Genomic DNA, 15,416 nt, shown 5'->3' on the forward strand with positions numbered 1-15,416 from the left:
CTTATTTTTAACAAGAAAAAGTTTATTAATTTAAAGACAAGCCACAAATTAAGAAAACAACACTAAGCTAGCCTGAGCTCAAGTCTGAAATATTCAGAAAACCAAACTACATGTCTTTAATAGTTCCTATATTTCCATCATTACGACACACTGAGGGCTCTATTCAATCTATCGCTGAAGCGTTACAGATTGCGCGATAGAACTGTAAAAATTATTTCCGATTGAGCCGACATATGCAGTCTACGCTAACGCGGGAACATTGCCTTTAAATTGAATAGAGCCCTTGGCCTTAATGTTAATATGCCTTTATAAATATAAAAGTTCCACAGTTTCATCTTTTATGTAAAATACACAATACAAATCACCCTACACTTATTGGTTTTCTCTTGCCAATTTCAGAAGATAGTATATACTAAGACGTAACTTGAAACAAAAATTAAGTCACATGATATGTATATATAAATACAATACATTATCCAAAACAAGGAAGAGAAATCACAAAGTACTTTTGCCAACATATCAGATGAAATTAAACTCATCCAACAGGAACAAAACAAATATTTAAGAGACAAATAAATATCCTTTCTTCCCATTTTGTCTATATTTACATCTTGGGGGGAGGGGGAGGGTTCAAGAAAAAGGTTTCCCTAGTATCCACTGCCAAATGCTTGTGCTTGCATTACAGCGGGCCACAACTCACTAGACCGTCAAATGGCACTTAAAATAGATCAAGAAAATATTCAAAATCAAACTGAATAAAGCCACCATACAGCAATCAGTGAATATCATACAACAAAAAGGAAATGATAATGACGACAATGATAGTACAGTGTTGCCATTGGCAAATATCCCAGTCCAGTAGTACTCCAATCTTTCTCTTATTTCAGTGATAATGTAAATCTGTAGTAGTTCTATCCTAAAGCTCCATCCAACAGCAAATATGTGGAGAAAGCCCCACCCAGTGTAAACTGTCATGTTTGGTCAGTGACAGTTGACCAGTAGTCAGTTGGATGAGGTCAGAATTAAGGGTAGGACTGTACGATCCCTTAGGCCCATATCCTCTTCTCCATGTCAGCAGCCATTTTCACCTCTTCCATAAAGTCTGCTCTAAAGAGCCTGTGTCTGGAACCATGAAGTCAGACCAGAGACGTTAGGCCCAGCTGTCTGGGTCAAATTAAAGGCACTGGAGTCTTGTGGATCAGTGAAGCTGATGTATTCTCACCACTTCCAACTGACAGTTTGAGAATAGCTGATATGTTTTTCAGGATGTTAAGATTGTTTTCTTTTCATTTTTTGTTGCTGTAGTTGCTATATCAAACCTTTTAGGTTAGAAATGGGCTCAATTAATCAAGGAACTAAAAAGGCCCTATTGTCTTCTAACACCACACGTTGCCAGGAGCCATCTGTGACCTAAGACAATGGGGAAGGCCCTATAATATTTCTTTGTTCCAAACAAATAAACGTATTACTTTTTGTGAATGGTTATCTATGATTACAACATAGTTTGTGTTGACAGAATTGGCTTGAGTCCAGTTTTGAAACAGGCAGGTTTGATGAGGTCGCAGAGTGAATACAGCATTTACAATCTGGCACATATTCCAAAGAAAACCAAAAACAAAGCAGACAAACCAATAGATTCTAGCAGCACAAAGAGGCATGCAAGATAAAAAAAAGCACTTTCAAGTTTCTAAAGCACATCTGTAAGCTGTTTGCACTCCAGGCACAAATGAATACACAATTCATCTTAACATCTTCAGTATTTTCCGGAGAAAAAGGTCAATGTTCAAAGTTCAAGAGCCATCTCTAATGACATGTTAGGTGGTACAGTACAGTCAGGTTGAGTAAGATCTTGTAATTTCTGTGTGGTCAGAGTTTGACATGTAAACAAATGCCCAAAGCCTTCAATAACCTGTAAGCAAGGTCAATTGCCTTTTCAGTCTAAAGTGAATGCACTTTATCTTCAGTGAACTAGTAAAAGGCATTATCAGTAGAATGGCCCTTTCTCATAAAATCACACAAGCACAATCTGCTAAGTACCATATATATCTAAAGAAAATGTAGTTGATCAAATAAATTCATGATCTTCTAAAAACATAATTTCAATTTTTTTAGCAGGTACATTTTGTTTCTCAGTAGTAAAAATCGTCAGAACTCATACACTACAAGACCAAAAGTATGTGGACACCTGCTTGTTGAACATCTCATTTCAAAATCATGGGCATTAATATGGAGTTGGTCTCTCCTTTGCTGCTATAACAGCCTCCACTCTTCTGGGAAGGCTTTTAGGCCTGTCTTGCATTCAGCCTTCCAATTCATCCCAAAGGTGTTCGATGGGGTTGAGGACAGGGTCTGTGCATGCAAGTTTTTGTGCTGACGTTGCTTCCAGAGGCAGTTTGGAACTCGCTAGTGAGTGTTGCAACCGAGGACAGATGATTTGTACGCGCTACGCGCTTCAGCACTCTGTGTTCCCGTTCTGTGAACTTGTGTGGCCTACCACTTCACTTCGGAGTGGTTGTTACTCCTAGACGTTTCCACTTCACAATAACAGCACTTACAGTTGACTGGGGCAGCTCTAGCTGGGCAGAAATTTGACGAACTGACTTGTTGGAAATGACGGTGCCACGTTGAAAGTCACTGAGCTCTTCAGTGAGGCCAAACTACTGACAACATTTGTCTATGGAGATTGCATGGCTGTGTGATTGATGATTTTATATACCTGTCAGCAACGGGTGTGGCTGAAATAGCTGAATCCACTCATTTGAAGGGATGTCCACATACTTTTGTATATATAGTGTAATTTCATTTTCAAGACTGGTATGGATACGTGTGCATAACTTAAGAATAACTTCTCAAATAGTAAAACAAAAGCACAATAAATACCAATAAATAAAGTCTAGGCAAAGCATTGGTGCATACAGTTCTCCAGATATGAGAGTAAAACAAAAAACAGAAAAGTAATTTCAGTAGTATCAACAAGATTCTTCCAGTTCAACACCTTTTGCCAGTGTGTTGTCCATTTCCTAAAAGCTATCAATAACAGTTCAAGTACAAAATGTGTATCCAGTGTCGTCAGAAGCTGGTCCCCATGCCCCCGCCCATTTCACAGTCAATCGACCAATCACAGAAGAGCTAGCTACCAACGAAACAACCACAGATGACAGATCAACCACATGAAAAACAAAACAAACAAAGATGAATACATACGTATTGTATCATCCTTATATATATCTATATATATATATATCTTTAAATATCAGAAAATATCTACTTTTGGTCCACTATACAAATATGCACTTTACAACCGATAGAACAAGAGATGATAATATGGACTGAGGACTGAATGGGCTAAAATGACAATGTGTATTTTTAGCTGTGTAGTGTGAGAGGCATTATATAGTGTTATCGTGGTGTGTCGTGGGAGCAGTAAGGTTACATATGTGTGTGAGAACAAGGTTTGGTGACGTGCTGCATGTGTTAAAAGGCTGGCACCGCTGGTGTGAGGTAGGGTGACTAGTGGGTGTGCGCAAAACCCACGCTCGGACTCATTCATCCACAACAACCACAACGGCACGCGCAACCATCACCTCAATCAGGTCGAGCGCTCACGTCGGCACACGCGCACACTTCACCCAATAGCACAGGCCAAAGCAGGAGCAGGCCTCGAGAGAGTGAGAGCAGGAACGAGGCAACACACCCACATCGGGGTATCGAACAAACAAACAAAAGTAATAGAACTGGCACAATCCAGAGAAAACTACAAGCACCTCTGAACCTGCACCTCCCCAGCCTTCAGTAACACCAATGAGCCAGCCCAAATCCAGCCACAAGCAACCAGAGAGAGAGCCAAAGCTGTGGCTGGGACAGTAACACAGAATGTACTATCCCTCCCCACAACCACACAATCAGTCAGGACTACGTGGACAGCTGCAGTAAGGGTTATTAAGGCACTAGGATGAAGCCGAGGTACATAGAATCCCTGACATTCAGTCTGCTCTGCAACACCACCCACAGCACTGTTGGGACAGGAAAACGGGACATGCAGCAGCCTCGCCGGGACCACTGTGGCGGCCGTGATGGCTCTCACTCTCTGCCAGTTTCCTCTGGTTGGTTTGTTTTTTGGTCCATTCACAACTTAAGACATCTACCAAGATAGAAGCTACAAACACACACACACACACTGAGAACATGTCAGTAGATTATACGAGTCTAACTAATTACATTTTTATCACACTATCCAGGATCTAAATCCAACCAAACCAAGGCAATAAGTCAAGAGCATCCCATACGATGCATGAAGTGCGTAGAAAAGCTAGTGTTGTAGTGGTATAGTACATCCAGTCTGTCTGTCTGTCTGTCTCACCTCGTGTTTCTATAGAGTAGCAGCACACATAAGAGTACGTCTTTCTTCATGGGCAGAACAAGCCATTAGGGGTCATCAGGGGATCATGGCTACGATTATACACTACTCAATAAATCATTGAACGCAAAACAACTGCCACATAACAAGCAATCATACATCACCAAATGTCATATCTAAACAAAGGTTTGAAATACACCAAAAAAGTCAACAAAAAATCTCATATCGTTCAACTGGATTCTGTCCTTAACTGGAATGTGTCAATGCTTTCTCTGTAAGAACGTATATTATCTCATGACTGGGAGGAATATCTGCTAACGTGAGAGAACAGCACCTGTGTTTTGTTTATATATGCACTATATACTAAACAACCCGATCTAAGAGTGAACCAACTGTCCTCTTATCAATCAATCACATTGCTCATCTGGGGCTGGTGGCTTGGATTTGAGCTTTGAATATATACCCTCCCCTCTACACAGCTTGGGTCAGTCAGTGTCTCACGTCTGGCAGCATCTCATGGGTCACCCCCCCTTCCAATCCTCCTCCCTCACCCAGCATCCCCTCCCAGAGGACAGAAGCATGGGACGACAGCAGACGGAGGCGGCCCGCCCACATTCCTATTCACATCTAGCTCTCTTAATCTATCCAAGGTTTGTGTGACGCCAGCGGCTGTGGTCATGGTGATTTTCATCGTCCTCTAGTGGCCCGGGGGGCGGAGGAGAGCAGAGAAAACACAGCACATGACAGTGGGAAATAGTGCAGACGTGTGTGTGACAGCGTGACCCATAGAAAGAGAGAGAGAGACAGACAGATCAAGAGGAGAGTGGTTTGTGGGCGTCTCTCTCTCTCTCTTCAGACGGAGGCGTAGGTGTTGCCGGTGGCGCTGCAGTGGCGGATGGTGGGGGTGGCGGCAGAGGGGGTGAGGATGTGCTCAGCGTGGTCCTGGGGGGGGCTGGGGCAGGGAGTGCAGGACGCCCGGCTGGACCACCCCCACCACGGGGTTACAGCCGTCCTCCAGAGCCCCGACCTGGATCACCTGGTGCTCATGCTGCAACTCAGCCTTCTCCCGCTTGGCCAGCGGCTCCCCAGACTCCTCCATGTCTTCCTCCAGGTCACTGTCCATCTCACTCACCTCGTCTGGAGACACAGACAAGGGGACAGGGTCAGTCAGTCAGTCAGACAGACAGGTAGACAGACAGACAGAAAGATGTACAGGGTTAGAATGCCGACTCTCCAGGATTCTCATTAGTCAGGTTGGACCATTGTGTTTGCAGGAAAGGCTGATAGCCTGAAGACCCGACTTTGAATTGCATAGAATTCTACATCGGGCAGAAATGAGCGTTTGGATCAGGAAAGGTTCCTCTCACAACCTCTACAAGCCCGAATGCTGAATAAAATGATACTTTACAGGTTGTCCGAGTGGTTGGTCCTTTTGAAGGAACACTTTATAAACACAACATTTGTGGATTCGGAACTGAGGCAGGACTACAAACATGTTTTAAACACCCTCGCTAGCACATAGAAGAGAATAATTATATCAGACACCCTCCCGTGCTACCAAAGGGGTTCAGAACGTTTCAGACAACTCTTTGCCCCAAACAAGCACTTGAAGAAAACTTTCCAACGACAGGAAAATCTATTTTTGTGACAACGCAGGGCGACATCACAAACTTTCGAGCGACATCACAAACTGTTTTAGAGACTGACGGACAGGGTCTGGTAGTGCTCCAGTTCTCCCTGTCAGAATAAGCAACAGAAGACTTGGAAAGCATATCAATTACGGTAGAAATGGCACTATGGTTATTGTGAGTAACCCAATTTACAGTGCCTTCTGGAAATTATTCAGACTTTTCCCACATTTTGTTACGTTAAAGCCTTCTTCTAAAGTCGATTGACTTTTCCTCATCAATCTACACACAATACCCCATAATGACAAAGCAATACCCCATAATGCCGCTGAAAAACATCCCCACGGCATGAAGCAGCCACCACCATGCTTCATCGAAGGGATGGTGCCCTATTTCTTAAAGATGTGATGCTTGGTTTCATCAGACCAGAGAATCATGTTTCTCATGGTCTGAGAGTCTTTAGGTGCCTTTTGGCAAACTCCAAGTGGGCTGTCATGTGCCTTTTACTGAGGAGTGGCTTCTGTCTTGCCACTCTACCATAAAGGCCTGATTGGTGTAGTGCTGCATAGATGGGAGAACTTTCCAGAAGGACAACCATCTCCATAGAGGAACTCTAGAGCTCTGTCAGAATGACCATCGGGTTTTTGGTCACCTCCCTGACCAACGTCCTTCTCCCCCGATTGCTCAATTTTGCCGGGCGGTCAGCTCTAGGAAGAGTCTTGGTGGTTCCAAACGTCTTCATTTAAGAATGATGGAGGCCACTGTGTTATTGGGGACCTTCAATGCTGCAGACATTTTTTGGTACCATTCCCCAGATCTGTGCCTAGACCCAATCCTGTCTCGGAGTTCTATGGACAATTCCTTCGACCTCATGGCTTGGTTTTTGCTCTGACATGTACGGACAACTGTGGGACATTATATAGACAGGTGTGTGCCTTTCCAAATCATGTCCAATCAATTTAATTTACCACAGGTGGACTCTGATCAAGTTGTAGAAACATCTCAACAATGATCAATGGAAACAGGATGCACCAGAGCTCAATTTCAAGTCTCATAGCAAAGGGTCTGAATACTTATGTAAATAAGGTATTTCTGTATTTTATTAATACATTTGCAAAAAAAATGGTCAAGGGGTCTTTATAATTTTCAAAGGCACTGTATGTTCCTTTAACTCTGCCTTCTAGTGAGGTTATACAAACTGTTATCTCCTACCATTCTGATAGATTGGGGACTGTCAGAAAATGTGGTTGTAACGTTAATCATTTGGTTGTGCAGATGCCCCAGTGGCAGAGTGGCCCACACTCATTGAATATGGTGCTTTTAAATGTTAGAGCAATCACAAGTAAAACCTTTCTCGTGATTGACCTCATTACTGGGCGTTAAGATGATTGCATGTTTCTCACTGAAACATAGCTGTCATCAGACTGTAGTGCCGATCTTATTGAAGCCTCCCCCTCGGACAACAGATTTTCACACTCTATCAGCCTCTATTTTTACTAATGCTCTTAGCTCTACAGACATTTTGTTTGGCGACTTTGGGTATTTTGAGCATCATGCTATACTGTTTAAATGTCAGCCACCAGTGATGGCCGTAACCCTGTATAGGCCACCAAAGCACTGCCCCACTTTCTTTACTGGTTTATCTGAACTATTGCCTATTGTCCTTAAGATGATAAAATCATTGTGTTGGGCGATTTTAATATTCATGTTGACAAAGAGACTGACTCAAAGGCCATTGAATTTATGAGCTCTTTTGAGCTCTATGGACTTTATCCAACATGTTACCGGGCACACTCATAGCTGCAGCCATACCAGGTTATTATCAAGGGGCTTTGTGTTGATGTTGCTTTATCTGATCACCCCTGTGTATTTTTTACTACCTTGTTGCCCATAGCACAGGTTAATACTGAACACATTTTTAAGAAATGCTATCTTGCCTCTGAAGTTGCTCCAGATTTTATTGAGTGTATGAACAATACTCCACCACCTATTCTGCCTTCATCTTGTGATGATTTAGTTGATAACTGCCATAGCTCCAGTAAAGTTGAAAAAGGCCACATCCAAACGCAGAGCCCCTTGGATAAGTGAGGAAACTAATCAATTAAAGAGAAATTGCACAAAGGCAGAGCGGAAGTGGTGAAAGTAAAAGTTGCAGGTCTATTATGATATTCTGAGAGCGCAAGTTGGCAATTAGAAATGCCAGACGGGATCATTTTTCTAACTTGATCACTATTAATCAGAATAATTAGAGAGCACTCTTCTCGACCATTGGTGGCCTGATAAATCCTACCCCCGCAAACCTATGAGAACTTTCCTCTACATCGAAATGTGATGAGTTTGCGGCATATTTCAGTCAAGGCCTGATGAGAAGTTGACACAGACAAGCGCAGGAAAGTGATTTCACAACTTAAGCCTTCAACCTGATTTCTCAATCCTATCCCCACCACTTTCTTTAAAACAGTTTTTAATTGCATATCTGAAGAAGTGCAAGCTATTGTTAATCACTGCCTGTTCACAGGCACTTTCCTCACTGCACTAAAAATTGCTATGATGAAACCCCCTCTGAAGAAAACTAATTCAGATTCTTCAGCTCTTAGCAATTTTCAACCTTCCATTCTCTGCCAATCTCAAACCTTACATTCTTCTGAAAAAATCTGGATGAATTGGTGTTCATAAAGCTAAAATATTGTTTTAAGTGCCAACTGTAATGCCAACTGAAAAATTCCAATCTGTTTTTTGTGCCCACCACAGCACAGAGAAAGCCTTAGTTAAAATGGTAAATTATCTTGACAGATAACAGCTCTCGGGCGTTGTACTCTTAAATCTAAGTGCTGCATTCGACACTGTTGATCATGATGTCTTTCTGGACAGACTGGAGAGGTGGGTCCAGTTCTAAATTAGTTTAGGACCTTTTTAACCAGTCAATTAGTTTTTTGTCACCCTTAGTGAACATAACTTAGTGAACATAAAATACATATCACATGTGGCGTTCCACAAGGTTCGATTTTGGGTCCGGTACGGTTCAGTTTATATGTTATGCCTTGGCAGCATTATCAGAAAGCACAGCATTGATTTTCACCGCTACACAGACGATACACAACTTTACATTTCTGTGTCACCTGAGGATTTTAGCTCCACAGATAAATTATTGGACTGTATTACTGATTTAAATACTTGGATGGCTCACAACTTCCTCCAGCTAAATCAAGACAAAGGTACTTGGAGCCGAAGCACAGAGAGAGAATCTAGCCGCACATTTGAATTCACAAGCAATAAAGATAAAACACCAGCTAAAAAAACCTAGGTGTTATTTTAGATTGTGAATAAAATTTTGATTCACAGCAAAATTGCCAAGGTGTGGCCGTTTCTCTCTCAGGCTGATACAGAGAGACACATCCATGTTTTTATTACAAGCAAGCTTGACTACTGTAATGCTCTCCTGTCTGGTCTACCCAAGAAAGCCATTGGTCAACTGCAAAACATACAAAATGCTGCAGCACAGGTTCTGACCAAGACTAGACGGAGAGCACACATTACACCAGTTTTAAGGTCTCTGCACTGGCTGCCTGTGAGTTATACAATTCATTTTAAGATTCTTCAATTGTTTTTAAATCAATCCACGATTGCGCATCCCAATACATGTCAGGCATGCTTTTAAGTTATGTACCCAGTAGGTCCCTCAGGTCCTCTGGCACTGGCCTTTTAACTATCCCAAAGCCTAGGACCAAGAGGCATGGATAGGCAGCCTTTAGTTATTATGCCCCCAGCCTCAGGAATAGCCTACCAGAGAACCTGAGGGGGGCCGAAACTGTGGACATATTTAAAAGAGATCTTAAAAGCACCTTACATGCTGACCACACCGATCACGTCGCGTGCGTTGCAAAATAAATGTAAACATACATGTTATTCAATTATTGCACCCACACTGCTCGCGCGTGCCAACGAGTGCCTGCGTTGCCAAGCGCTAAAATAGAAGTCAGTTCCATTTGTTGCGGTGCAAGTCCTGCCTCTTCCATCTCCTCATTAACTTATAGAAGCAGATACCCACGTGCCATCTCCTCATTGGTTATACCGACGTGGGTGATTGAAAGATGAACTGAGTTCGGTCAGTCGTTGTGGTAACTATGAAAGTTAGATGCCAATCACCATATAAAGTCCAAAGAAGAAAAAGCCTGGAAGGAGGAGAGATGACTAAAAACGATTCAGTTGACCGTTTTATGTGTGGATTAATTGTCGGAGTAGACGACCTTGCGCATTTCAGGTAAAATAACAACTCAACATTTATATCTCAGGACAAATTAGCTAGCAACAGCTAGCTAGCTAAATTGCCATAAATGTTTAATGCTTTTCGACCTGTCCCCAAATTAATATAATTGGTTCAGTTTGTTGGTGTGGGGGGACAAAATCTATTTGTGGACGGTTTGGCTACAGTGTTAGGGTGCTTTTTAGTTCAGTTTGTGTAATTCTTTTGTTTTTTATCTATTGGGCTCAGTGACTTTCAACGTGGCACTGTCATAGGTTGCCAATTTTCCATCAAGTCAGTTCGTCAAATTTCTCCCCTGCTAGAGCTGCCCCAGTCAACTGTAAGTGCTGTTATTGTGAAGTAGAAACGTCTAGGAGCAACAACGGCTCAGCCGCGAAGTGGTAGGCCACACAAGCTTACAGAACGGGATTGCCGAGTGCTGAAGCGCGTAAAAATCGTCTGTCCTCCATTGCAACACTCACTACCGAGTTCCAAACTGCCTCTGGAAGCAACGCCAGTACAATAACTGTTTGTCGGGAGCTTCATGAAATGGGTTTCCATGGCCCAGCAGTCGCACACAAGCCTAAGATCACCATGCGCAATGCCAAGCATCGGCTGGAGTGGCGAAAAGCTTGTCGCCATTGGACTCTGGAGCAGTGAAACGCGTTCTCTGGAGTGATGAATCACGCTTCACCATCTGGCAGTCCGACGGACAAATCTGAGTTTGGCAGATGCCAGGAGAACAGTACTTGCCCCAATGCATAGTGCCAACTGTAAAGTTTGGTGGAGGAGGAATAATGGTCTGGGGCTGTTTTTCACAGTTCGGGCTAGGCCCCTTAGTTCCAGTGAAGGGAAATCTTAACGTTACAGCATACAATGACATTCTAGACAATTCTGTGCCTCCAACTTTGTGGCAACAGTTTGGGGAAGTCCCTTTCCTGTTTCAGCATGACAATTCCCCAGTGCACAAAGCGAGGTCCATACAGAAATAGTTTGTCAAGATTGGTGTGGAAGAACTTGACTGGCCTGCACAGAGCCCTGATCTCAACCCCATCAAACACATTTTGGAAGAATTGGTACACCAACTGCGGGCCAGCCCTAATCGCCCAACATCAGTGCCTGACCACACTAATGCTCTTATGGCTGAATGGAAGCAAGTCTCCACATCAATGTACCAACATGTAGTGGAAAGCCTTCCCAGAAGAGTGGAGGCTGTTATAGCAGCAAAGGGGAGGACCAACTCCATATTAATGCCCATGATTTTGGAATGAGATGTCCGACGAGCAAGTGTCCACATACTTTTGTGAGACAAAATATCTTCAGAGTAGTGTTATCAACCCGACCTTCAGTATGTTGGTCTGCACATAGTTTGTATTTCCGGTTTTTATTTTCAAGACTGATGCAATTCGCACGTGACAAAAGCTTTCACAATACGGATGAGCCTAACCGAACGGCAACCACTTCTAGCTGATTGCAAGGAAACATGCTTCGGTCGACTACATTCGGTTACATTCAGCTATAGTTTACATATTGTGCATTACGTGCAACAGATGGAAAATACAAGCGACAGAACCAACAGGCGCCACAAAAAGTCGGGTAAAGAACCCTTTCCTGTGGACACCCTATTGCCACCTCCTACTGTCAAAAGGACCAACAGCATGTACAACCGTTAAAATAGGTGTAAATATCATCTTACTCAACATTCTGCCTTGTAGAGACTATTGCTTATTTTTTAACAGCGACTTCTTTCTGACTGATATTCATGGAGTAACCATGGTAACAGTCTGGTGTTTAGGCACGGCAACTGTTTAGCAAAAGTTCCTCGCCTTTTCGTGTGAACATCTTAGTATTAAACTTAACTTCACAAAAATGCGAAATGATCCAATAGCTTCTCGACTGCATGGGTAATAATTGAAACTGCTATTCTCTAAGTTGCATCACGTTGAGACGAAGGTAGGAGGAGGTACGACGCGTAACAAAAGAAGAATGACGCACAGCAATGCTGAACGGACATGGCTTCAAAGGGCTTAATAACTCCATGTAATGTGGAAGCAGAAGCCTACAGAGACTTAGCCTGTAGACACAGCTTGGGGTTGGCTTACCTTTGTCCATGTAAGCAGGCGACATGGCGTTGAGGTCATCGAACTGCAATACATTAAGCAGCACAAAGAAACCATACTGAGTCTGAGCCAAGGAGTAATGGGAACATTACAATTATGTGCATGTGTGGTGTGTGTTCATTTCAACGGGGCCTTACTTCTCCCATGACACCGATGGGCGTCTCGCCGGTTGCCTGGGCGACGCGGTGTTCCACCAGGTAGAACATGTACTCGTCGTAGAGCAGGCGGATCAGGTGGAACGAGCCGAAACTGGCAGCGCTGCGCAGAGTCAGGTCTCGAATAACCATGGAGCTGACAAAGAGATGGACAACGAGATCAACCACTGGAAAACTGCTAATAAGCTGCCAAACCAAATCAATTGATATGATAAACATTAAATATCACAACACACTACTTAAATTGGTTGAGGGAGCAAAAATATATAGTTTTTTTTTAAAGTGTGTATGTTGTATTTTCTGTGAGTTGCGTACCAAAAGAACACTTATTTTCTTTCACCATAAAATTAGGATGAAATCTATGGTACTCATAGAACCCATTCAATTTCTATGATCTCATTCAATTTCTATGGACAGTACAGTAGCTGACCTGTAGAAGGACCACTTGAGCAGGAACTGCCGTGCAGCCCTGGGGAAACTGGGCCGGTCCTCGAAGGGCTGTAGGACCTGGGTGACCACGTTGTCCAGCCAGGCAGCCCACTGCTCCAGAGAGCTCTGCTGCTGCAGGGTGGCCTTGAAGTCCTGCTCTAACCTCTGAACCACACCCTCCTCACACTGACAAACCCACGACGCCTGCTCCTAAAGAAAAAGAGAGCGAGAGAGGGAGGACGGGTCAGTGTGGGGTAACACAAACAAACATGCAAAAACACAGATGCACACGCACCCCTTGATGAAATAAACAGCAACCTCAAGCAGGGAGAGGACATAGAGATAATGACAGATGGCTATACGGTGGACAGACGTGTCCCTCTAACTAAATACACAGACAGGCAGACCAAACCACATCCAGCCAGATGGAGGGACAGGCAGACGGACAGCCAGCCAGAGGGACAGACAGACCTGCACGTTGGCGAAGTCGACGCGGTTGAGGTCGCTGAGCATCTGATTGATCTGGGAGGTGTTCTGCAACACGGCGCGGGCTGCCTGGGCCAGGTGGTTCAGACTAGTGTAACGACGCATCGTCTGAGAAAAGGCACTAACAGCGGCAACCTGCAGCCAATCAAACACACAGAGGATCAAACAGCAGCCAATTAAAATCAGACCAAGACCAGTCAGAAAAGATAAAAGAGAGGAAAGTCAGGATCAAACAAAATAGAGGCAATTTAAGTTTATTTGCCAATATGTATGTATGTGTGTGTGTGTGTGAGTGAGTGAGTGAGTGAGTGAGTGAGTGAGTGAGTGAGTGAGTGAGAGAGAGTCTGTACCTTGGTCTGGATCATTCTCTGTGGAATGACGTTCATGGCATTGTTGAGCCAGCCTTCCAGGCTTTTGGCAAAGTTGCGGATGGCTTGAGTCAAGGCACCTAGAGAGGAACAGATACAGAGGACAGCAGAATATATAAAGATCACCATTTTAATTCTGATACCCAACTAGGAATGAGCAAGAAAGTGTGTGTGTGTGACTGTGTGTCAGCCACTCACTGGGGATAGGTCTGAGGACATCAGGAATGAGGATCTCCACTAGGGCCTGGTACATCAGGTGGTCACAGGAACTCATCCACTTGAGCACAGCCTCGTTCCTACAGAGCACCACCAGCCTGGAGCAGGGCAAACGGCCCTCAATCTCACTCATACCACTGTGGAGACAGAGTTCAAGTAACAAAGTTACACATACTCGTCTTATATAGTGGATCAGATTCACCTCAATCTCACTCGGCCTACTGTGTGTGTGTGTGTGTGTGTGTGTGTGTGTGTGTGTGTGTGTGTGTGTGTGTGTGTGTGTGTGTGTGTGTGTGTGTGTGTGGGGGGGGGTTTGAGTTATTACTGAATTATTTTATGTAGCAAATCAAATATTAAACCTTGTAAACAATTCATTTAAACCAGGTATTTATTTGAAACAGGTGTTTATTTGCTGAAAAGTGTGCCGTTGCCCAGCTATTAAAAAGGGACAAGCGGCTATTTGCATTTGACTGAAGTTTTACAGTAGTTACAGGGGTCGCGCACTGTCCCAATGAATTCACTATTCACTATATATTTTTTTAAATCCCACCACTAGGCCTTTTTTGCTCCTGTATGAGCGGAGAAAAATACTTGTCAGCAGAGCAGAGAGAAATACTCCTCAGCGTTGCCACTGATCAAAGGATATTTGAAGCATTCAAGAAGAATCAGAGTCGAGGCCAACTTAATCTCGGGTTAACCCAGAACTAAAGTCAGCTGCCCGATTAAGTTCTGGGTCCAAACACAGACAGTCCATACACAGACAGGGGTCAAGAAATGCTAGAACGAGGAGCTCCACCCTCTCTCTTTGCAAGCTATGGGCCAAATATCCCCTCCCCTTCCGAAATTTGAACGATGCTAACATCTGCAAAATTCTGATTTGTCCAAATAACCAGAGACAAAAAACCCAAACACCAGAACTACTTCTTCTCGTTATCCTACACATCCCTTTCAGTCCAAACAGATTCTACAGTACTAGTCATCTGTCTACGAGATACAGGTGATAATGTGTATTGCTAATAGTATACCTGATAATATGGAGCATGCATAGGCTATAAGCATGTTCCAATATGTAAAAATAATTTCTGCAAATAATTTTACTAATATGATATTGGGCTCATTTCTCGAGGTAGAAATTATATTTTAGATGGTGTCAGCATAATTTTATTTTCATTCATTTTGGAGTAGAATATCCTTTTAAAAAGTCACCAGAACTGACCTTCAAGAGAGAGGGAGAGAATGAGTAAGAGAGAGAGAGAAACCGAGAGAGCTGACCTGTTTTCTGTGATGGTGGTGCCCTCCACTAAGTCAGAGGGGGAATAGCGCCAGAATGTCTGCCACAGCTTCTCTATTAGACTGAACTGGAGGTTCACCACCACATCCAGAATGGCCTGCAAGAGAGACATGGTCAGCATCA

The 15,416-nt window shown here is 43.4% G+C and overlaps 1 protein-coding gene across 6 annotated transcripts in view; it reads right to left on the reverse strand.

The window, feature by feature from the left end:
• Nucleotide 1: 1 nt before the first annotated feature.
• LOC106563985 (transcription factor RFX3-like) overlaps nucleotides 2-15,416 on the reverse strand; it is a 66,201-nt gene continuing 50,786 nt past the window's right edge. For 5 of the 6 annotated variants that reach the window (XM_045689755.1, XM_014129952.2, XM_045689750.1 and 2 more), the window contains 8 exons: nucleotides 15,275-15,390; nucleotides 13,985-14,139; nucleotides 13,769-13,866; nucleotides 13,404-13,553; nucleotides 12,934-13,142; nucleotides 12,486-12,639; nucleotides 12,331-12,373; nucleotides 2-5,494 (listed from right to left, as the gene is read on the reverse strand). In XM_045689755.1, coding sequence (XP_045545711.1) covers nucleotides 5,289-5,494; nucleotides 12,331-12,373; nucleotides 12,486-12,639; nucleotides 12,934-13,142; nucleotides 13,404-13,553; nucleotides 13,769-13,866; nucleotides 13,985-14,139; nucleotides 15,275-15,390 — 1,131 coding nt within the window. In that variant the 3' untranslated portion in view covers nucleotides 2-5,288. The remainder of the gene's footprint in view (nucleotides 5,495-12,330; nucleotides 12,374-12,485; nucleotides 12,640-12,933; nucleotides 13,143-13,403; nucleotides 13,554-13,768; nucleotides 13,867-13,984; nucleotides 14,140-15,274; nucleotides 15,391-15,416) is intronic. The other variant, XM_045689760.1, reaches the window with a different exon arrangement.

This window comes from Salmo salar, chromosome ssa01 (assembly GCF_905237065.1).
Source record: "Salmo salar chromosome ssa01, Ssal_v3.1, whole genome shotgun sequence".
Lineage (NCBI taxonomy): Eukaryota > Metazoa > Chordata > Actinopteri > Salmoniformes > Salmonidae > Salmo > Salmo salar.